The following is a 23,088-nucleotide window of genomic DNA, read 5'->3' as shown; positions in this document are numbered from 1 at the left end:
GTTTGACACCGTTAGTTCTGTATGCCTTGTAGAATATGTTGGGCTCAGAACCAAAAAGTTTGGGTTTTTTTTTTGTTTTTTTTTTAGAAATAGCAGAATGTAGTGGAATAAATATGGTGTAAAGAACACAAAACAATAACTCCACATTTCTTTAGCACTTACAATGTCTAGGAAGTATGCTGAACACTTTAATCCTCACAGCAACTTTGTGAGGTGGCTGCTAATATTAGCCTCATTTTAAAACAAGGAAATTGAAGTTCAGAAACTACCATTTTCTCAAGGTCTTTCAGTAGTAACAGAACCAGGATTCATGTTGAGATCTGTCTGCTTTTAGAGAGTGGTCATCAAATTAAGGCTCGTTGGTCAATCTGCCTACAGCATCTGATTTTATAAAGTCTTATTGGAACACAGCCACAGCCATGCCCATTCACTTAATGATTGTTATGGCTGCCCACCTGCTACAACATCTGGGTTGGGTAGTTGTGACAGTCTGTATGTCCTACAAAACCTGAAATATTTAGTATGACCCATTATAAGAAAAGTTTGCTGATGCCTGTTGAAGAGCGACTGCAACAAACTCCCTCCTTTCCTGTAGTAAAAGGGTAGATATCTTAGGCATCAGTTAAACACACTGTGCTTAACATAACTCCTTTCACTGTGTTTTCTGAATTGTCACACTGAATTTACAGAATGGGGAAGTTAACTCCCTTCTTTAATTCAACGAGTTATTAGATAATGTATTTGAACTATTTTGCTAGGTATAAATGCTATAGAAATATAAAGTCATATGAACTCTAATATGTTCTTTAAATTGGTACTTAATAAATTTCTCCACTTGATTTTAATATGGTTCCTAGAAACACTGTACATAAATCCTCAAACTGTTATGCTTAGAGATGGACTGGAAGGGACATTTCAAGTTCTTTATTTGAACTATTTGTTATTTCAGCAAGAAGACAGAGATCTGGAGACATTAAGTGATGTGCTCAAAACTAAAGTTAATGGCAGAGACATTAATTTAGAAATGCAGCAGATCTGGGGAGGCAGTCTTTCCAGTTTTTCTTTTTTTTTTTTTTTTTTTTCACAAATATTGCTTGAGGTTATATACATTAAATATATTCAGTTGTTTTATTTAATAGTCTAATACAAGAGTTCTAGACCGTTAATATATATCATTAGAAATTATTCATGACATGTATTTTTAAATTTAGATTTTTTTCTTTATGAAATATTTAAAATTTAAATATGAAATAATTCTAGAAATAATTTTCTTTATGCAGAGAAAAACTTATTCATTTTAAAATATCGGTGTAATATTATCAAACTAAAAGTGTGAGATGCTTGCTCTTGTATGACCCAGAGACGTATTATGAATGTATCCCAGACATTCAAAAATGACAGAAATCCCCCACATTTGAAAATTTCATCACAGCATTTAATCTCCCATTCACCAGAATGTCTTGAATGATGCTTATGAAAATATGACACGCTATAATGAAGCAGTCTCCAGGGCCATGGAGATCATCTCCAATCTGGAAGCCATCATTGCGTCGCATAGAGTAGATCTTGATAATCCAGAAGAATCAGTAGAGGTGCCTCGCCAGAAACAAGAGGAACTGAAATCCACAATAGCAGGCATCCAGGACCTCACTGAGAATTTGGGGACTATATCCAGCCTGGAAGCTAAACGACAGCTTGAGCGCACTTTCCAGGACTTAGTTTCTAAGCACTCAGCCTTGATGGAGGCAGCCAAAGAAAAGGAAGCTGAAGTAGAAAGGTAGGCACTTCTTTCTAAAGGTAAGGCTTTAAGAGCAAATATAGATTATAATTAACATGTACACGTTAGAAATAATTTGGAAAATAAAAATCACTGTCTAAGGAAACCTATAGCAAATATTCTGTTGCATTTTATATTTTTTCTTAATATCAAGTGCTTAAAATGGAATGTTTATAGAAATCTGCATGTGGTGTAAAGAATAATGATAAACACCTTTGTACTGAAAGGTTCAAAGGTAAACATCATGACTTTTTAATTCCTTTGTGGACTCCTTCCCTCTCCTCTCAGAAATAACCATTATCCTGTCTTTATTGCCCATGCCTTTGCTTTAAAAAAGATTTTTACTATATATTTGTCTCCTGTTTTCATGTATGTGTTCTCTTCTGTGACTTCATTTTTTTTTTCGCACTTATCATTATGATTCTGAAGTTCATTCATGTTTTGTCTGTAGTAAAATTCACTCACCCAGGTATTGGTAGATATTTGGATTGTGGCAGTTTTTTCTAGGAAGAACGTTTTCAAATTCACTTCCCTTGGGTGTATACTTAGGATGGTGATTACCGGGTCAAAAGTTATACACATCTTAAATTTTTAATTCTGAATGATTTTATCTATTTCTACTCAAGCCTGCAGCATATTAATATTCCAGTGGTCCCATATCCTCATCAATTCTTAATTTTTGCCAGTCTGATGGTTGAGAAATGATATTTCATTGTGGTTTTAATTTGAATCTTTATTATTGCTAATGAGCTTGAGCCTCTTCCATCAAAAGTTATGAGCAGTTTTAAGACGAAGGAGCTTTCTACAAGAATTGTACCAATTTATACCTTGTTGGCAGTGTTCAAGAACACAGTTTTCCAAAGTTTAAATGTTTGGGGAACAGTCTTAATCTACCTGTTAATATTTGCATTAAAAGTCTCATGCAGATCTGGTGAGGGGGAAGTAGTCAATAAGTATTTGTTGAAATATACTGAGTAGCAAAAAGAGAATTCTGTTTTTTATTAGGGGTTCAGAATACATGGAAAGTTCAGAATTTATTGCACTAAATAAAGTATAATATTACTTTTTTCCCCCAACTGTGCCTCACTAGGTGTCTTGACAATTACAAATGCTATAGGAATATAAATGAGAAAATTTGCACTAACCTCAGCCAGATGGAGACCATTCTTGGGCAGTCCATGTGCCCCTTGCCAGTGTCTTACAAAGAAGCTTTGGAGCGCTTGGAACAGAGCAAGGTAACAGATACTCCAACTCTTCAGTAAGACTGTGTGCAAAAATTGGCAGGAAGAGCAAGTGGAGGCATCGGGGGATATGGCTCTGTTATGACCCACGGAAATCTTTAACCTAATTCATAACACTCAAGAAAATTCCTAAACCAAAAGCCATGGGGAAAATGAAGCATTGGTTCTGAGAGAGTTAATCAGTTGAGTTCATAGGACAGTCCTCTGCCCAGTAGCATACTGTCCTTATTAATCATTCTTTTGAAAGCTTTGCCTTGCTTGTTACTTTGTTGGAGATCACTGGGTCTGACAGAGCATTTAATGCAATTATCTTAAGTACTAAATTCTGGTTACTTTTTATACTTTATTACTGAGCAATTTTAGTTTTGCAGTTTTTATCTGTTACAGTATTGTGTTATAAGCATTTGGATGAGAACATTTTAAATCATCTGTGCTTATCATCTACCACAAAACAAACAAACACAAAGCCAAAAAACCTGAACTAATGTGTTAGTGGTTGATGCAGTAACTGTACAAATTATTAATACCTATCTAGTAAAATATGGGCCAAAGCTATGGTCTTTCCAGTAGCCATCTATGGATGTGCGAGTTGGACCATAGGAAGGCTGAGCACTGAAGAATTGATGCTTTCAAATTGTGGTGCCAGAGAAGACTCTTGAAATTCACTTGTACAGCAAAGCGATCAAACCAGTCCAACCCTGAATACTCATTGGAAGGACTAATGCTAAAGCTGAAGCTCCAATACTTTGGCCATCTGATGGGAAGAGCCGACTCGCTGGAAAAAGGCCCTGATCCTGGGAAAGACTGAAGGCAAAAGGAGAAGAGGGCTGCAGAGGATGAGATGGTGGAATAGCATCACCAACTCAAGAACATGAACTTGGGCAAACTCCAGGAGATTGTGAAGGACAGGGAGGCCTGGCGTGCTGAAGTCCACGGGGTTGCAAAGAGTCGGACATGACTTAGTGACTGAACAACAACAAAATATGAGACTTACGTTAAAATTTTAAAAAAATGAACTTCTAGGAATATTTACCTTGGAAGACACATGTTTACTTGGAAAATGTGATTTAAGGGTCATTATTTGTCCCCATAATTCTAAATTCATGTGCTGTCTCAAATTGACTTTCAAAAGGAATAAAAATGGATCACATCTTACTTATGGATGATTTAAAAACATTAATTGTTCAAGACTGAAATAGTTTATAACTTTCAGAATAGTTCTGAATTCAGAAAAATTCTATTCATCTTTTTCTTTTCTCTCTTAAGGCCTTGGTGTCAAATCTTATATCAACCAAGGGAGAACTGATTAAACAACGACAGGTCCTCAGACACTTGAGAGCCATGTGCACGGACAGTGACAGCCTCTATTTGCTCAGAAGCACGTCGGCTCTTTGGGAGAGATGGCTAAATTTGCTGGAAGCTGCTAAAGAGTGGGAGATGTGGTGTGAAGAACTGAAGCAGGAGTGGAAATTTGTCCATGAAGAAGTAAGTGCTTATGAGCAACAATCACAACATACAGTTTACTAAAATGTGTCATTTAAATTGTTTTATTATTTTCATTTTTTAAAATTGTAAAACAAGTCCTTGATCTGTACCATTTGTTTACATCACATATATGGAACCATGTCCATGGTTTATAGCGATCAGGTCCTAGCAAAATAATCTCCAAGATATGATTCAAGAATGATTCAAGTTCTTTCATGACAGTGGCATTTTTTCAGTGTCAGATAACTTAGAAATAAGTGATGAGTTGCCCATATGATCTTTAAAATGTTTATTGTGCCTATAATTTCAGTTCAGTTGCTCACTCATGTCCAACTCTTTGCAACCCCATGAACCACAGCATGCCAGGCCTCTCTGTCCATCACCAACTCCTGGAGTCCACCCAAACCCATGTCCATTGAGTCAGTGATGCCATCCAACCATCTCATCCTCTGTCATCCCCTTCTCCTCTTGCCCTCAATCTTTCCCAGCATTGGGGTCTTTTCAAATGAGTCAACTCTTCACATCAGGTGGCCAAAGTATTGGAGTTTCAGCTTCAACATCAGTCCTTCCAATGAACACCCAGGACTGATCTCCTTTAGGATGGACTGGTTGGATCTTCTTGCAGTCCAAGGGACTCTCAAAGGTCTTCTCCAACACCACAGTCCAAAACCATCAATTCTTCTGCGCTCAGCTTTCTTTATAGTCCAACTCTCACATCCATACATGACCACAGGAAAAACCAAACCATAGCCTTGACTAGACAGACCTTTGTTGACAAAGTAATGTTTCTGCTTTTTAATGTGCTGTATAGGTTGGTCATAACTTTCCTTCCAAGAAGTAAGTGTCTTTTAATTTTATGGCTGCAATCACCGTCTGCAGTGATTTTGTAGCCCAGAAAAATAAAGTCAGCCACTGTTTCCCCATCTGTTTGCCATGAAGCGATGGGACCAGATGCCATGATCTTAGTTTTCTGAATGTTGAGCTTTAAGCCAACTTTTTCACTCCTCTTTCACTTTCTTCAAGAGGCTCTTTAGTTTTTCTTCACTTTCTGCCATAAGGGTGGTGTCATCTGCATATCTGAAGTTATTGATATTTCTCCCAGCAATCTTGATTCCAGCTTGTGCTTCCTTCAGCCCAGCGTTTCTCATCATGTACTCTACATATGAGTTAAACAAGCAGGGTGACAATATACAGCCTTGACGTACTCCTTTCCCAATTTGGAACCAGTCTGTTGTTCCATGTCCAGTTCTAACTGTTGCTTCCTGACCTGCATACAGGTTTCTCAAGGGGCAGGTCAGGTGGTCTGGTATTTCCATCTCCTTCAGAATTTTCCACAGTTTGTTGTGATCCACACAGTCAAAGTCTTTGGCATAGTCAATGAAGCAGAAATAGATGTTTTTCTGGAACTCTCTTACTTTTTTGATGATCCAGCAGATGTTGGCAATTTGATCTCTGGTTCCTCTGCCTTTTCTAAAACCAGCTTGAACATCTGGAAGTTCATGGTTCATGTATTGCTGAAGCCTGGCTTGGAGAATTTTAAGCATTACTTTACTAGCATGTGAGATGAGTACAATCGTGCGGTAGTTTGACCATTCTTTGGCATTGCTTTTCTTTGGGATTGGAATGAAAACTTAAATGCTCTTAAAAATAACTGTCTCTCCATCACATTAAAGGTTAGAATAAGGTAATATTCATAATAATCAACTTATTTTGAAATTAATTGCAGTTGTTAACTGTGGAAATTAACTACAGTTGTTAATTGTTGACCTAAAAGTATGTAAGATGTTCTTTCCGAAGACTGTCTCTAAGAAAACCTCCATAGTATAAATTGATCACAGACGTTAATTTAACCATGGTTGAGGCCTAAGGCATCACATACATTTAGAAGGAAAATTTAAAATAGTATAAAATTATCTTTGCTGTTTTTCATTCACTCAATCATGTCATACTCTTTGTGACCCCATGGACTATAATATGCCAGGCTTCCCTGTTGTTCACTGTTTCCCAGAGGTTGCTCAAACTCATGTCCATTGAGTCAGTGATGCCATCCAACCAGCTCATCCTCTGTCGTCCCCTTCTCCTCCTGCCTTCAATCTTTCCCAGAGTTGGCTCTTCACATCAGGTAGCCAAAGTATTGAAGCATCAGCTTCAGCATCAGTCCTTCCAGTGAATATTCAGGACTGATTTCCTTCAGGATTGACTAGTTTGATCTCCTTACAGTCCAAGGGACTCTCAAGAGTCTTCTCCAACACCACATAAAATTATCTTAGGGTATTCTTTAATCTTTCTACAGAACCAGTCATAAATGAGGTACAAATCAGAACGTTACGTGAAAACTCTTCTCTCTTATGCCTGTCAAAATTCCTGCTGAATTGCTTAAAACAGAAATATAATCAATACTTGATTGGCAGTAGGCCACATTGCTTTAAAGATTTAAATGTTTAGCACTGTCATATTTTTCTACCAGTCTAAGGATAGAGGAAAGTTACCTACAGAACTTAACTTGAAAGTTGCTCAGTTGTGTCCGACTCTTTGCAACCCCATGGACTATAGAGACCAAGGAATTCTCCAGGTCAGAAGACTGGAGTGGGTATCCGTTCCCTTCTCCAGGGGATCTTCCCAACCCAGGGATCGAACCCAGGTTTCCCGCCTTGCAGGCAGATTCTTTACCAGCTCAGCCACAAGGGAAGCCCAAACTTAGAAACTGGTCTTCTTGAAAATGAGTATCATTTTAGTGATGTTGCCTGGTTTGAATTAGTAAATAGTCTCTTGAATGTGAAAACATCAAGGAGCTTTGTAAAATTGTACTTTTAGCAGGACTGCCAGCCTCCGGTTCTTTTTCAGCCACAATGGCACTGTTTACTGAGGCCTTCTGTGCAGTGTGCTCCCGTGTGCTGTGCTGAGAAGGCAGTCCAGTGGTTAGGAACATCTTGCTCTCATTGCAGAGGGCACGAGTTTGATCCCTAGTCAGGGAACTAAGATCCCACACACCACACAGCAGGGCTGGGGAAAAAAAAAAAAGGCAGTTCACACATGATGCCACTGAATTTTTGCCCTCACAGTTACCTGTTATGACCATTTTCTAAATGGAAAAGCTGAGGCACTTAGAAATTTAAGTTGGTACAAGCCCTCTAAGCTAGTGATTAAACTGGGGTTGTGGACTGGGGCCATATCTATTTGGCCCATTGCATAATTTTGGAATCTGAACAAGGCTTTGCTCTAAATTGGCACTTAGTATTTGTTGAGGGACAGCTCTTATTCAAATCCAGGTCTAGGCCAGTCCTAAGCTTATTTATATTTTATTACATTATCTTTTCTTGCTCTATATGCATTAGCAATCATATTTTATCAGTACCAGGCAATCATACTCAGTAGTTATTTAGTAGTAGTTATATTTGTAGTTATTCATACATTTGACAATATCTGCTAACAGAATGTCTTTCAAAGAGTAATGCAAACAAAATATGTTCTCCTGAACTAACAATAATGACTACTAACACTTAATAGGCACTTAATTGAACATGTGTCAGGCACAGTTCTAAGCACTTGACATGTGTTACACTTATGTTTATCCTCACAAGAATCCTACGAAGTGTAGATATTTTTGCTATCCTCATTTTATAGATGAAGAAAGTGAGGCACAGTGAGATTAAGTTGCTCAGTTTCATAAGTGAGTGATGGAAGATTCAACTTACAGTCCGTTTTTAACCACTAAGCTATCCGCTTAAATGATATTTACACCTACCAAATTGATATGAGTTTAAAATAGCTTTCATCCATTCAATAAAAATTATACCATCTAGATACCTGTACATGCAAGGTTCTTTTGGCATGGTTGATTTTACAAGTGACAAAATGAATTTCTGTTTTTAAAAATACAGTCTACGGGGAGGGAGGTGGGAGGGGGGTTCAGGATGGGGAACACGTGCACACCTGTGGTGGATTCATGTTGATGTATGGCAAAACCAATACAATATTGTAAAGTAATTAGCCTATAATTAAAATAAATAAATTTATATATTAAAAAGTACAATCCAGTATCTTTGTGAAAGAAAAGTTTTGTAAATATATTTTCAAAAGCATATGTGCTTATTTAAATTTACCAATTAAAAAATTAATTTAAATTTTGATTTACTGTGTTTTCCCCCTAAAGTCTTACCTTCCTGTTTTCTTAAGCAGTCTGCTTAATTTAATTATTCATTCCTGGTTATTCAGGATCATCATTTTATGCTTCACTGATTGTAATGTGCTGAAATAAAGGCATGTCTTCAATAATGATGGGAGGTGTACGGCTGTCTTCTTTCTCTTCTACCAAAGATCCCGAAGTCTTTTCCGTTTTAGTTTTAGTTCTTTTTTTTGTTGCTTGCAAGTTTTCAGTCTCCTTCGCTGTGTTTACTTATGAAACAGCTATAGTTCCTCCTCCCTTTCTAGACTCAACTTTATAACTGACTGAACCCAAAAGTTTTATAACCAATTTTTGTTAGACTGCTCTGTCCAAGGAAAATCATCCAGGGGCTGCAGAATGAATGCATAATCTTTGTGGTAACTCTTACTAATTTAGGGTTTGCTGCATTTTGAGAAATGCATAGTCACATGACCACCAATAAATCAAGACTTCAAACATTTCCATCACCCAGAAATCCCCCTGTGCCCTTTGTAGTCAGTCCCTTCTGTTACCTCCAGCCTGTGGCAATCAGTAATCTGTCTTGCCGTTTTCAGAGTCATAAAAATGGATTCAAATGCTTTTGAGTTTGGCCTTCTCCCACTAAACATAGTGTGTGTGAAATTCCTTCATACTGTTGCTTGTATCAGTAGTTCATTTCTGAGTAATATTCTACTAGACTCACACACAACACTTTATCCATTCACAAATTGAAGAATTGCTTGGCTTTTGGATGAAAATATTGTCCTAAAAAAAAATTATTCTTCCCCCTTGCATTCTCTTCCTAATGACTTAGCAGCTTTAACAGCAGAGAGCAGAACCTGAGACAGGGGCTTGTCAGCAGGTGGTTTATTTTGGAAAGTGATCCAAGGGAACAGGAGTGGGAGATAGGAGAGCTGACCCCGGAAAGGTTAGAGCCTTTAGTCGCTTTACTCTTATTGGGTCCTGGTTGCCACAGTTGCCTGTCTATGGTTATCACTGGCCATGGAAGCACCAAGAAATGCTTGATTAATCCTGGATTATGAACATAGTTCTCTCAACCCCAGTGTGTGCTGGAAACCCTAGATGGACAGTTACCTCTGTGCACATAGCAGTTTCTTTCTTTCTGTGCATGCTGTTTCTTTGACTGGAGCGGGGTAAAATCTAAAATGACCCAGTGGAACCCATTCCCTGGGGGAACTGCAGCTGCCTGCTTGAGAACTAGGACTTCAGTTCAACTGAATTTAGGTTTGAGGTAATGGAAAGCACAAGCTCCACAACTGAGTCCTTTGGAGAGGGGCCAATCTGCACATGTACCTGTGTATTCTAGCAGTTGGAGACTCAGCTGGAACCTATGGCCCGAGTGACAGGGTGGCTTATACCACAGCCTGGCCCTGCTGCACTGCCCCCTCCACACTGGCAGCATTCTGATAGATGGATCTGAGCAACAGTCACAAGTATAGCATACACAGCTGCCAAAATCCCAAAGGGTCCATCTGGTGCTGGGCCTCGTTCTTGGCAGTAGAAGTGCAATATTGAACAACTTGATCTTTACCTTATAGAAGTGTTGGCATGCCCCAGACCATTGGTCCCTGAGAAACTTAATTGATGCTGGTGCTCTTGAATTCTCATTCTTTGGCACGTCTTACTAGGCATCCAGCTCATCATTTAAGTTAGCATGTTGTCATAAATGTAGTTGAGCTGTGTGATATTCAGTGACGTCAAGACTGCAAGATGCCTGATTCTGTGTGAGCATACAGCAGGAATGTTAACAATGCTGGAACAATGTGATAAATGTTTGCTGCAGCAGAGGAGAGGGCTAGAGGATTTGAAGAGGGAGTAAGAGGGATCTGGTTTTCTGTGTCTTTGTTTGAGTTTCAGGGCTGGTAGAACCCCAGTTTCTAGAGATTTGATTTATTAGGTTATGTATTTCTGAATTCTACATTTAGCTGTGGTTGAGAAATACATGAGCAGTCCAGTCATTTGGGCAGCATTCCCATTGGTTTAGGTGACAGGTAATGAGGACCCACTGAACTAACTTTTCTGAGTATATAGGGATTGGATGTGAAGGAAAAGAGAGAGTTATAGAAAAATTATCCAGTACTTATCCAACCTCTTCTACTTCATGGATGCAGTTTGGTGGAGCTCATTCAAGGAGTTGCTTTAGTAAAGCAACTGATCCTGAAAGGAAAAAGAAATTATGAAAATATTCAATAGTATTTCCTTCAGCTCATAACAGCAACACTTCTTTTTAACCACACATCTACATGATCAAAGCTGGGAACCATGGGATTAAAATCCTGAAGGGATAATATTCCCAGCTATAGGAAAACAGATATTACTTTGAACTGGAATTTGGCATTGGGAATCCTCTGACGAGCCAAATTACAATTCCTGAGTCCTGAAGTGGTAAGAATATATTTTACTTATTTCAGATCCTTTTTTCTTTCTTTCTTATTAAATTAGATTGAACGAGAAGTAATTATCCTAGATAATCTTCAAGAAGAACTTCCTGAAATTTCCAAAGCAAAAGAGGCAGCCTCCACAGAGGAACTCTTGGGGCTGCTGGACTGTTTACACCAATACGAGGAGAATGTGGAGCAGCAACAGCTGTTACTGGACCTTCTTCTGCGGCGCATAAAAAATATCCAGAACACTCCTGAAGGCGCGGGGGCTGTGGAAAGTGTTCCTGCATCTCAAGAGATTATGTCTATGCAAGAACGATGCCACAAGTAAGATTTATGAAAAACTACTAAGGAAATGGGCTTGATAACTCAGGCTGAAAATTGAGAAAATATTGAATTTCTAGAATATAAAAATATTATAGAACAAGGATAGATGGTATGGCAGAATTGAGTTGCATCAACACTGATAGGTGTGAAAAGGAGAGAAAAGATTAATATTAATGATAATTAAAGCAAGCACACCTCCATCTTGGTGTTACTGTGGGTGAATCTTTCAAAAATATTTTTTAATGTTTGCTGTTTTTCTAACTTAGCAATACATATTCATTAAATGAAGTTTAGAGAATGTGGATAATTATGAAGATTAATATAAAAATCACCTTTAATTTTACCATTCAGTGACAGTTACTACCAATCATTCAACTTTCTTACTATGGTTATATATATATTTTTAATTGTGATTATAGTACTATCCTGTTTTGTATTCTGCTGAGCCATCTATCAGCATATTTTGTTCAGTTTCCTATGCTATTAAATGTTCTCTGAAATATAACTATATCACCTTGTAGATATGCTATAATGTGTTTAGTAGTAGTAGTAGTGCTCAGGGGTGTCCAACTCTTTGTGACCTCTTGGACTGTAGCGCACCAGGCTCCTCTGTCCATGGTATTTTCCAGGCAAGAATAGTGGAGTGCCATTTCCTATTCCAGGGGATCTTTTTGACCCAGGGATCAAACCCGTGTCTCTTGCATCTTGCTCATTGACAGGTTGATTCTTTATCACTAGCGCTACCTGGGAAGCCCAATAATGTATTTATGTGTGTGTGTGTGTTAGTCTCTCAGGCGTAACCAAGCCCCTAATACAGAACCTTAAAATTAAATATAATCTATCTTATTTTTGTAAAAACACTACAGTGAGTATTGTAGAAGGAAATGGCAACCCACTCCAGTATTCTTGCCTAGAGAATTCCATGGACAGAGGAGCCTGGCAGGCTACAGTCCATGGGATTGCAGAGTAGGACACGACTGACTAAAGCTCATAGTGAGTATTATGCTAGAATTTCATTCCAGAATTAATTTATCAAGAAAGATGCCAAGAAGTAGGATCACTGGGTCAAAGGAGGTAATATGTTTGTATCTAGAAATACCAGATAGCCCGGAGGAAAGATTTTAACGACTTAAGTTCCTTCAAAAAACATGATGGCTGCATCCATAGCAAGTAGGGGCAGCTCAGATAGAAAGACCAGTGGGGTCATCTCTGACCGTATGAGCCCACTCATTCCTTCATTTGCACCTCTGGTCATATTCAGTTGAACTCAGGGATTATATGGAAAAAAGGAGGATGGAGCTGGCAGTTGGAACGTAAAGTGTGAAAAGAAGGTAATCTGAGATGAAAGTTTTAGAGAGGTTTTTGGTGGAGTGATAGAACTTGATATATGTTTATATATGGGGTTCCCTTGTGGCTCAGACGGTAAAGAACCTGCCTGCAATGCAGAAGACCCGGGTTTGATCCTTGGGTCGGAAAGATACCGTAGAGAAGGGCATGACTACCCACTCCAGCATTCTTGCCTCGAGAATTCCATGGACAGAAGAGTCTGGCGGGCTACAATCCATGGGGTCGCAAAGAGTCAGACGTGACTGAGCGACCAACACTTTCAGTTTTCATATAGTCTATAAATCTTGAAAACTGGTCATTTTCTCTCAGGAGAAAAAAGGTCTTTTGTCAGCTATATAGACATCTTGTTAATTGTCAAAATTATTGCCTAGAGAAAAACAGAAGAAAGAAATAATCTTATTTTGATGCTCTACTTTAGGCTTTTCCAGAAAACCCAAAAAAATAAGGAATTGATGCAGAGTGAAATCCAAGAAAGACATTCCTTTACAAAAGAAATAACTACTTTGAAGAATTTAGTTCAACAGACCACAATCTCTTTCCAAAATATGGAATTACAAGACTGTCCAGAAAAGGCAGAACAGCTTGAGGTAAGTGAGGAATGATAGTGAATGTGGCTGATACAGGTCTGAAATCTTGGATCCAAAGTTACTAGAGTGAAGGTAATACGATGGCTAGTGTCGAGGGAACCTAGAAAGGGAAAACATGTGCAGAGGCCCTGTGGCGTGGTGTGGGCAGACCCACAGGAGATCCATAGGAGATCCACATGGTTGGAGCACAGAGAGCAGATTGAGACCAGGTTGGGAATAGGCCAGTGTGGACCAAGCAACCCCTTTTCAACTACATTTCAGGTGTGTGTGATGAACAGGGCCTGTGACTACTCTTGTATAGTATGTTAAACTGCTCGCTTTAGTAGGATGTAATACCTTATCTCTGATGGGGTGGAACTGTTTTCACTCAAAACATTCTGCCCCCAAGTGTGTGGTGCTTTCCCCCCACCCACACACTAACCTGTTCTCAACCCTCTAGACACCAACTGGCACACCAATTCCATTCTGACACTAACTGCAAGGAGTTAGTACTGACCACCAGCTTTGGGGATCAGTCCCACAAGACTCCCCCACTTCACATGCCACTGGTAAATTCTGAATGACAGGCTATAAAGCCAGAACTTCCATGACTCCTTCCTCAGGCTTGTAAATTTGCTAGAATGGCTCAAAGAGCTCAGGGAGGCACTTTATTTGCTATTCCTGGTTTATTGTATAGAATACAACTCAGAAACAGCCAACCAGAAGAAATGTATGGGGAGAGGGGCAGGAAACCTCCATGCCTTCTCTGGGTATACCACTCTCCCAGCACCTTGATGTGTCCATCAATCCAGAGCGACCCCAAACCGTGTTTAAGGTGACTGTAGCCACAAAATTAAAAGACGCTTGCTCCTTGGAAGAAAAGGAGAACAAATCGAGACAGCATATTAAAAAGCAGAGACATTACTTTGCTGACGAAGGTCCATACAGTCAAAGCTATGGTTTTTCCAGTAGTCATGTATGGATGTGAGAGTTGGACCATAAAGAAGGCTGAATGCCGAAGAATTGATGCTTTTGAATTGTGGTGTTGGAGAAGACTTTTGAGAGTCCCTTGGACTGCAAGGAGATCCAACCAGTTAATCCTAAAGGAAATAAATCTTGAATCTTCATTAGAAGGACTGATGCTGAAGCTGAAACTCCAATACTTTTGGCCACCTGATGTGAAGAACTGACTCATTAGAAAAGACCCTGATGCTGGAAAAGATTGAAGGCAGGAGAAGAAGGGGATGACAGAAGATAAGGTGGCTGGATGGCATCACCGACTTGATGGACATAAGTTTCCGCAAGCTCACAGCGATGATAAAGGACAGGGAAGCCTGGCGTGCTGCAGTTCATGGGGTTGCAAAGAATCAGACACAACTGAGTGACTGAACAACAGCAGCAAATGGAGGCTCCGTTATATAGGCATGGTTGATTAAATCACGGACAGTTGGTGATTAACACAGTCTAGCCCTTCTCCCCTCTAGGGGTGTGGAAGTTCCAACCCTCTAATCACAGGGCTGGTTCCCGTGGCAACCAACCCCCTTCCTGAAGCTGTCATCCCCTACACACCCCCACCCTTCACCCACCCACCAAGGTCTTCTTATTACCATAAACTCCCTTAGGGTTGGAAAAGACTTGTTATAAATAACAAAAGACACTCACCCCAATCCAGGAAATTCCAAAGGTTTTAGAAGCTGTGCCAGGAACTAGGGATGAAGACTAAATATATTTAGGAGAAATTGGGAGATTGGGGTTGATACTCTATATAAAATAGATAACTAATGAGAATATACTGTATAACACAGAGAACTCTGCTTAATGCACTGTCGTGACCTGAATAGGAAGGAAGTCCAAAAGGGAGGGAGTTTTTCCATATATATGGCTGATTTATTTTGGTATATAATAGAAACCTATACGACATTGTAAAACAACTATACTCCAATAAAAATTAATATGTAAAAACTCTAAATATATTTGTTATATCACACTATCTATATGTAAGTGCTTCCCAGGTGGTGCAGTGGTAAAGAATCCACCTGCCAATGAAGGAAGGAAATGGCAACCCACTCCAGGATTCTTGCCTGGAGAATCCCATGGGCAGAGGAGCTTGGTGGGCTGCAGTCCATGGGGTTGTGAAAGAGTGGGACACAGCTTAGCAACTAAATATCAGTCTATACATAGGCTAAGGGTCATTTTCAGACCCATCTCTTTTCATTCCATTCAGTGGTAACAGGCAAAAGTGATGAAGCTTTGTTCAAAAGTTGCAGAGCTTTTGGTTTTCAATGAAAAAGGAAGCTTACTCTGGGTCACAGAAGCATTCTTCATGGGGAAGCCATCTTGGGGTAGCTCTGAATGAAGATCTGTACTCCCAGCGAGGTCTAGATAAACCGGGAGCACACTGTATCTGAACCCCACATTTGTCAGAATGGTGGTGTTCTCTGACTTTTCCTCTCTAGATTTGTTTTCTGCTGAGGGTTAAGAAAAGGAAAGCAGTGACATATCGGGGAGTCATTCAAAACTGTAATCATTCTTCAGTGTGGTGGCTCAATCCATTGACACAAATAATGCTACTGACTAGCTACTATAAGAAGGAAAGAAACCCCCAAAAGCCACAGGAAAATCAAGAAGTGTTTTTCCACTTTATCTTTGGGAAACTTTCCCAAACAAATGAGTTTCTCCTTTATAATTAGTGCAGGAGAACGCGGATCAGATTCTGTTTCTAGGCCACTACCAATAGACGGTTTGTTCAGGTTTCTTTTATCTCCTAAAAACTCACATTCTTTACAGGGAACTGGAACCCTCCCTTTTGAAAGAGGTTGAGCTCCACTGGGCTGTCTAATTACCTGAAAGCAGACACTTCTGCTTCAAACGCAGGGCTTTTAGTGGCCTTGAATCATTGTGATGTTAATGTAGGAAGAAGCAGAAATGGCAACAAGTTAATAATAAAAAAAAAAAATCTTTGAAACTTTTGCTACTAGCAGCTTTTTAGATCAAGACTGCTACTGAGATATACTTAAATCTTAGAGGTACTTTAGAAGCGGGAGATGTTGTAATGTCTTTTCAGGACAATGGTTTGACACTATGAAGAGATATCAAGTTTAATTCTTTACAATTTAGAAAGCATCATCTAACGGAACTGAAGATCTCTCAGGCTTAATCAGTTTGTATCAATAGTGAGGTTTTGTCATGCAAAGTTTGCTCATTTCAGTCATAAGGATGTGCTGGAAAGCAGCTTTCATTTTTAAAGTTAAACTTTCTGTCTGGGAGCATTTGAAACTCTTTCGATTTTTTTAGGAGCTTCAAAGCATTCTTAAGAAAGGGAAGCTAACTTTTGAGAATATTATGGAAAAACTGCGAATCAAGTATTCTGAAATGTACACCATAGTCCCTGAAGAGATTGAATCCCAGATGGAAGAATGCAGAAATGCTTTAGAAGACGTAGATGAGAAGGTAATAATGTTTGTATTCGTGGTATTATTTATGGAGGGGAATGAATATAAAGAAGAAAATATCATTTAATATCACATTTTCATTTATCCCGATTCCAACTATGTCTGTTTTTATAGAGTTTAGTTGAGTGATAATTTTTTGTGAATTCAATACTGCTCTGAATAAGTGACGCAGGTAACAGAATTAGTCTATTTATTTTTAGATGTCAAGATGCTTAGTTTTTCTTCTCTTGCACTTAAAAATAGAGTTATATATTGTCTTTTACTTGGCTTTCCTTTTTCTGGAAAGTCACTGTAAAATTTTGGACATGAATAATACTTTACCTTTAACATTTTGCAATTGCAACCAAGAGCAATAAGAATACACATTCCATAACTCACTAGGAATAGCACTTAACACACAGTGCCTTTCTGATGATGATGGTAACATAATTCTCACACAGCATTCCCAGACAAATCTTTTTACCTGAAAGTCCAGGTTGAAAGAAAGAATAGGAAATTTCCCTAGTACTTGGAGACATAGGAGATTAACAAGACAATTAATTTTACTGTGTTATTTAAAGGCTGCCCCAATCCAACAGAGCACCGTTCAGTTTGGTCCAGAAGAATGCAGATTTTTGTATTGCCTTTTGAAGCCTAAAATACCTATGATTCAATAAGGTAGATATTAATTGCACACACACAAAAAACAGATTTCAAACTTATGACAGATTTCTTTGGAAAATTTAACCCATATAGAAAACATGTAAACTCCGAATAAATATTATAGCAAATCTTGTTTATTTGACACAGGAGATAATCTACTATGAGAAACTTCCCCAAGATTCATATATTGTTAGAAAATATATAAATGTTTTTGAGAGAAACTAAATTGGTTTTCCTGACTACTTCATGTGAAAATCCTTAACAAAGTGAATTAGTCATCAAAATTTACCTTTTAAATTTAGGGTTGAAAGTTTCGTCTGTAATTTTTATATCTGTGTATGTCTGTAAACTGATTTTTATTGCATGGTATGTTTATAGGACCCATGCAGTAGACACAGTTCCATTCTGTGTAATTCAGATGGCTGCATACTTCACCTAATTCATGATCTCCTAGTGTATGAAAATGATAAGCATTTCTGCCTGGAGAATAACTGCTTAAAATATCAGAAAGCTTCATTTCATGGTGATTTGTTATATAGCAATGAAAAGCTAATACAGGATTAATTTTTTTCTACAAATCTTGACTATGGTATGGTCTGGGGGATAAAATCATTATATAAACTATCACTTATTATATAAACTCAAGCAACCTTATGTTAAGAAAAGAGCATAAGGCCTTGGTGTCTGATGGCTCAGGCTTCTTGTGATGAGTTCACCTGAGTTTAAGCAAGTTATTTAGCCTGAGTTTCAGTTTCGGTGTCTGTATGGTATCTGCATTGGAAGGTTCAGCCTCAATGGTTGTACAAATATAGTGGTTTTAAAAAGTGAATTAAAAGGATTATACAAAAGAATTAAGTATTATCTGATTCATTGGGTTGGGAAGGTCCACTGGAGAAGGGATAGGCTACCCACTCCAGTATTCTTGGGCTTCCCTGGTGGCTCCGATCGTAAAGAATCCACCCGCAATGCGAGAGACCTGGGTTCGATCCCTGGGGTTGGGAAGATCCCCTGGAGAAGGGAACGGCTACCCACTCCAGTATTCTTGCCTGGAGAATCCCCATGGACTGAGGGAGCCTGACGGGCTCCAGTCCACGGGGTCACAAAGAGTTGGATACGACTGAGCAACTTTCACTTCACTGGTTATTCAGTGGGTGCTTGGAGAAAGCTTTATCAACATAGTTTAAGGGGGGAAAAAAAAAACAAGAACTCAAACTATCAGGCATTTGAAAAATGATACATTTAACATTTATTATCTTTCTGAGCACAAGTTATTTTCTTAGGTAAATCATTCCAATTAAAGAAAAATACACTGTTTAGCAGCTAGATTTCTAATTGCTAGGAAAACATATACTAGAAACATTCACATAGAAAAACTAAGCTTTTTTGCTGCAAGAAACAGCTAACTTTAGAAGTTTTTTTCACCCAAATAAATATTAAGGTGAGGATTACATTTTTTAGATCAGATTAAGAATGTTTGCTTTTATTGAAAACAGATCAGTGCAGAGGATTCTCTCATAAAACGGAGAGACTGTATAATAAATAATTTTTCTCCTAGGAATTCTTTCCTATCATTTGCTCCCTTGGAGTTTATTTCTAACAGTCCTCTCAGTAGTTTTGCCCAGTACAGCACACAGCTGTCATACACACTGTGGATTACATTGAGCAAAATGTTGTTGGTCAGTTTTCTTTTTTTTAGGTTGGCTTTAAAAGTTCAGATCAACCCAGCTGCCATTTCCTAGTCCGCTAATCTACCCTCTTATTTTGGCAGTAGTCAGTATGGTTCGGAATTTTTCCCAGACCTTAAGAAATGCGTACAAGTAAAATTTCAAACTTGTTTGACTGCCCCTTTTAGTATTTGAACCTCTGAATAGAGTCCGGAAAACATCTCTGTTGTGTCTTTCTCACTTGTAACAGATTAGCAACGAAGTCCTGAAAAGCTCACCGTCATATACAATGAGTAGAAAAATAGACGAAATTAATAATGGGCTTCGTAATGTTGAAAAGATGCTACAGCAGAAAAGCAAAAATATTGAGAAAGCTCAAGAAATTCAAAAGGTAACTTCCTCCCTTAACTTCCTTCAGCATTTGGTGTATTCCTTGTTCATTAGTCATCACAGGGACCCTAACCCAGATTTAAGGGGCCTCCTCACTGACAGTGTCACCTGCAAAGCCTTGATGGAGAAAGTTGCATTTAAGAATTGTGATGTTTCTTCCGTAGTGGGAATAGACCCAGACTGCTGAGAGCTTGTGATTGTGAACCAGCCTTTTCACAAGGGAAGAAAAGTAAGGCCTATCTTGGGAAAACTGACATATAAAAATATTTCAATAGGATATGAATAGGATTAACAGCTTGTCTTTAGACTGCCAAAGGAAAACAGAAAAAAATAAAAATTTCAAATTTATTTCCCATGCAAAATGTCTTAGGTTTTAGAATGGTGTAGAAACATAATATTCTGCCTCTTAACTTCTAAGTAAACTCCTGAGTGTGGAAAACATTCTGTTTTACATTTTAAGGAAATATTCTACTATGAATGGAAACTTTAAAAAATAGGGCTGAGAGAGACTTCCGGTTGTCCAGTGGCTAAGACTTTGTGCCCCCAGTGCAGGGGCCTGGGTTCAATCCCTGGTCAGGGGACTAGATCCCACACGCTGCAACTAAAAGTTCACATGTTGCAAGTAAGCAACTAAAGATCCTGCATGCCACAACAAAGACCCAGCACAGCCAAATAAATATTAAAAATAGTTACAAGAATCCAACTTAAAAGTCCTTATCACAGGGGAAAAAAATTTTGTAATTAGGTATAGTGATGGATTTTTTTTTTTTGGTTCCAAAACCCAGGATTATGGATTTTAATTAGACTTATTGTGGCAATCATTTTGCAGTAAATAGAAATATTGAACCATTGTGCTGTACACCTAAAACAAATAAAATGTTATCAGTTCTACCTCAATTTTTTTTAAGTTATTCTCGGAGAAGTCTCACTTCTTATCACTCCCCTTCTGTCTATTCCCTCCCTGCAGCTAAACCTCTCCTTTGGTTTCTAATTTAATCTGATTGTGTTTCTTTTGGTAAAAAGAAGCAAATAATTATAAATATTGAAAGAAATCATTGTACCTGTTATATGTGTTCTTCCTTAAGAAGACATTAGAGTGTGTATATTCTTTTAAAATAAGGTGAACAAGAATTTGCTCACAAACGATCATACCTGCCTTTGCTTTGTAGCTCCCTCTAAACCAAATAAATGTGATGTTAAGGGATAAAAAATTAAATTAAAAATAAAAATAGGTCAGAATATGGCTCACCATTGGACAAAATCCTGGGTTCTCAATAAGCAACTTAACCAGATTTTTCCATTTCTAGAAATTATGTTCTTATGCAGATATTAAGTAATAATTGAATGTTGCCTTTGAAATTTCCTCACCCCAGACAAGTCTACGTTTGAATCCAGTCTATTGGTTTCTTGAACCAAAGGCAGTTGCTACTAATACACGTGGCTAGAGTTTCCTGCCTCTGCATTACTATGAGTCAGAGCAGACGTTTTCTTTTTATCATTTTTTTAACATTTATAAGAATATATATACTGGTCTAAGACAGGTATTTACCCAAGCCCTTTTAAATAAAATGTTACCTCATCACTCTGGAAAGATTAGGTTGGGGTTATGTTGACCTTGTTTGGTGTCATTCATCTCTGAAAATGCCCAGGACTTTGTGCCCCCTTTCAGCTAATTTGTACTGAAATGAATACAGTTAGAGTTAAGAGCTGGAGAAGGAAATGGCAGCCCACTCCAGTATTCTTGCCTGGAGAATGCTATGGATGGAGGAGCCTGGTGGGCTGCTGTCCATAGGTTTGCACAGAGTTGGACATGACTGAGGCAACTTAGCATGCATGCATGCATGCATTGGAAAAGGAAATGGCAACCCACTCCAGTGTTCTTGCCTGGAGAATCCCAGGGACGGAGGAGCCTGGTGGGCTGCCATCGATGGGGTCACATGGAGTCGGACACGATTGAAGCGACGCAGCAGCAGCAGCAGCAGCAGCAGAGTTAAGAGACCTCGGAAAAAGTGTCTTCCAGTTCAGGTCACATGCTGTTGCTGGGCATAAGTGAAAAACTTTGACTGCAGTGTTATCTCTGTCATGTTTGGGAAGTACTTACAAGTACAGACACTGTGTGAAAACTTAGAAATTAGCATATTCTTCATCCGAACTGACTTATGCTTTTCGTCTGCAGAAAATGTGGGATGAGCTTGATCTCTGGCATTCCAAGCTAAATGAGCTGGATTCTGAAGTTCAGGACATTGTTGAACAGGACCCAGGACAAGCTCAAGAATGGATGGATAAATTGATGATTCCTTTCCAGCAATATCAGCAAGTATCACAGAGGGCAGAATCTAGGACCTCACAGCTAAACAAGGTATGGCTGTAACAATACCTGATAGCTACACCGAGCCAGTGATAGTAGTGAAATGGGTTTAAAACAGAAATACGTATTCAGAGGCAGCTGGTTTCCCTTGAATTGCCAGTTTTAGGACCTGAGGCTAGAGCCATACCATAGGTTCAAGTGGTCATCAAGGGGACAGATTTCGCAGCTGGAGAAACTGGTATCTCAGTTCTATAACTAAATTCTACCAACAATGAGAATGAACTTGGAAGAGAAACCTAAGCTCAAGATTGGGCCTTGATTGCAGCCTTGTGGCATCCTGAGCTGAGGACCCACCTAAGCCATGCCTGGACTCATGAGCCATGGAAACTATGAGATAATAAAGTGAAGTGAAGTGGCTCAGTCGTGTTTGACTCTTTGCAACCCCATGGACGGTAGCCTACCAGGCTCCGCTGTCCATGGGATTTTCCAGGCAAGAATACTGGAGTGGGCTGCCATTTCCTTCTCCAGGGGATCTTCCCAACCCAGGGATCCAACCCGGGTCTCCTGCATTGCAGACAGACGCTTTACCGTCTGAGCCACCAGGGAAGCCCAGAATCCAAAAGTCAGACCACATAGGATTTCCCAGGCAGCCCAGTGGTTAAGACTTTGCCTTCCAGTGCAAGGGGTATGGGTTCGATCCCTGCTCAGGGAGCAAAGATCCCACATACCTTGTGACCAAAAACCAAAATATTAAACAGAAGCAATATTGTAACAGATTCAATAAGGACTTTAGAAATGGTCCACATGAAAGAAAAAAAAAAAGCTTTAAAAATAAGCCAGAGCACACAAGGATTCTGGGTGAGAATTAGACTTCTCAAGAGGTAAGAGAGGCAGGCAATCTCAAGTGTCCCTGGAGAGAACCAGAAAGAGAACATCATTTGGGAACAAGACACCCCCACCCTCCCTCTAAGTAAGGATCATGGTGGATGAGTTGTGCATGTGATCTAGCAAGAGCAAGGCAGGAACCTACTCTCACGAAGGACTTAGATGCTGCAGGACAAGGCCCTGTACAGGAAAACAAAATGGAAACCCGGTTTTCAGAATGGAGCATAAAATGGGAACCAGGCCAGTTGCAAAACTAGCTTGGAACCCTTACTGAGGCCTATAGTGTTGGGATCCTTCCCACTTCTTCAATCCTTCCCACTTGTGGCCGGGATTCAGTTTATAGATTGAAGGATTGAAAGCTGAAGGGGGTGGGCAAGTGGCCCAGCTGAGGGGCGGGGAGCCCTGTTAGGCCTGACACCACTGACTCACAGCAACCAATTCTTTATTCAAGAATCATT

General features: G+C 39.1%; 1 protein-coding gene across 1 annotated transcript in view; it reads left to right on the top strand.

Annotated features, from left to right (window-relative positions):
- Nucleotides 1-23,088, top strand: part of SYNE2 (spectrin repeat containing nuclear envelope protein 2) — a 323,992-nt gene that overhangs the window by 172,668 nt on the left and 128,236 nt on the right. Inside the window, 8 exon segments of the mRNA XM_018054080.1 lie at nt 1,455-1,777; nt 2,868-3,012; nt 4,285-4,503; nt 11,111-11,376; nt 13,142-13,310; nt 16,584-16,739; nt 19,298-19,438; nt 21,614-21,796. Coding sequence (XP_017909569.1) covers nt 1,455-1,777; nt 2,868-3,012; nt 4,285-4,503; nt 11,111-11,376; nt 13,142-13,310; nt 16,584-16,739; nt 19,298-19,438; nt 21,614-21,796 — 1,602 coding nt within the window.

This window comes from Capra hircus, chromosome 10 (assembly GCF_001704415.2).
Source record: "Capra hircus breed San Clemente chromosome 10, ASM170441v1, whole genome shotgun sequence".
Classification (NCBI taxonomy): domain Eukaryota; kingdom Metazoa; phylum Chordata; class Mammalia; order Artiodactyla; family Bovidae; genus Capra; species Capra hircus.
The sequence above is the reverse complement of the archived record's forward strand: the minus strand, read 5'-3'. Positions and strand labels throughout refer to the sequence as shown.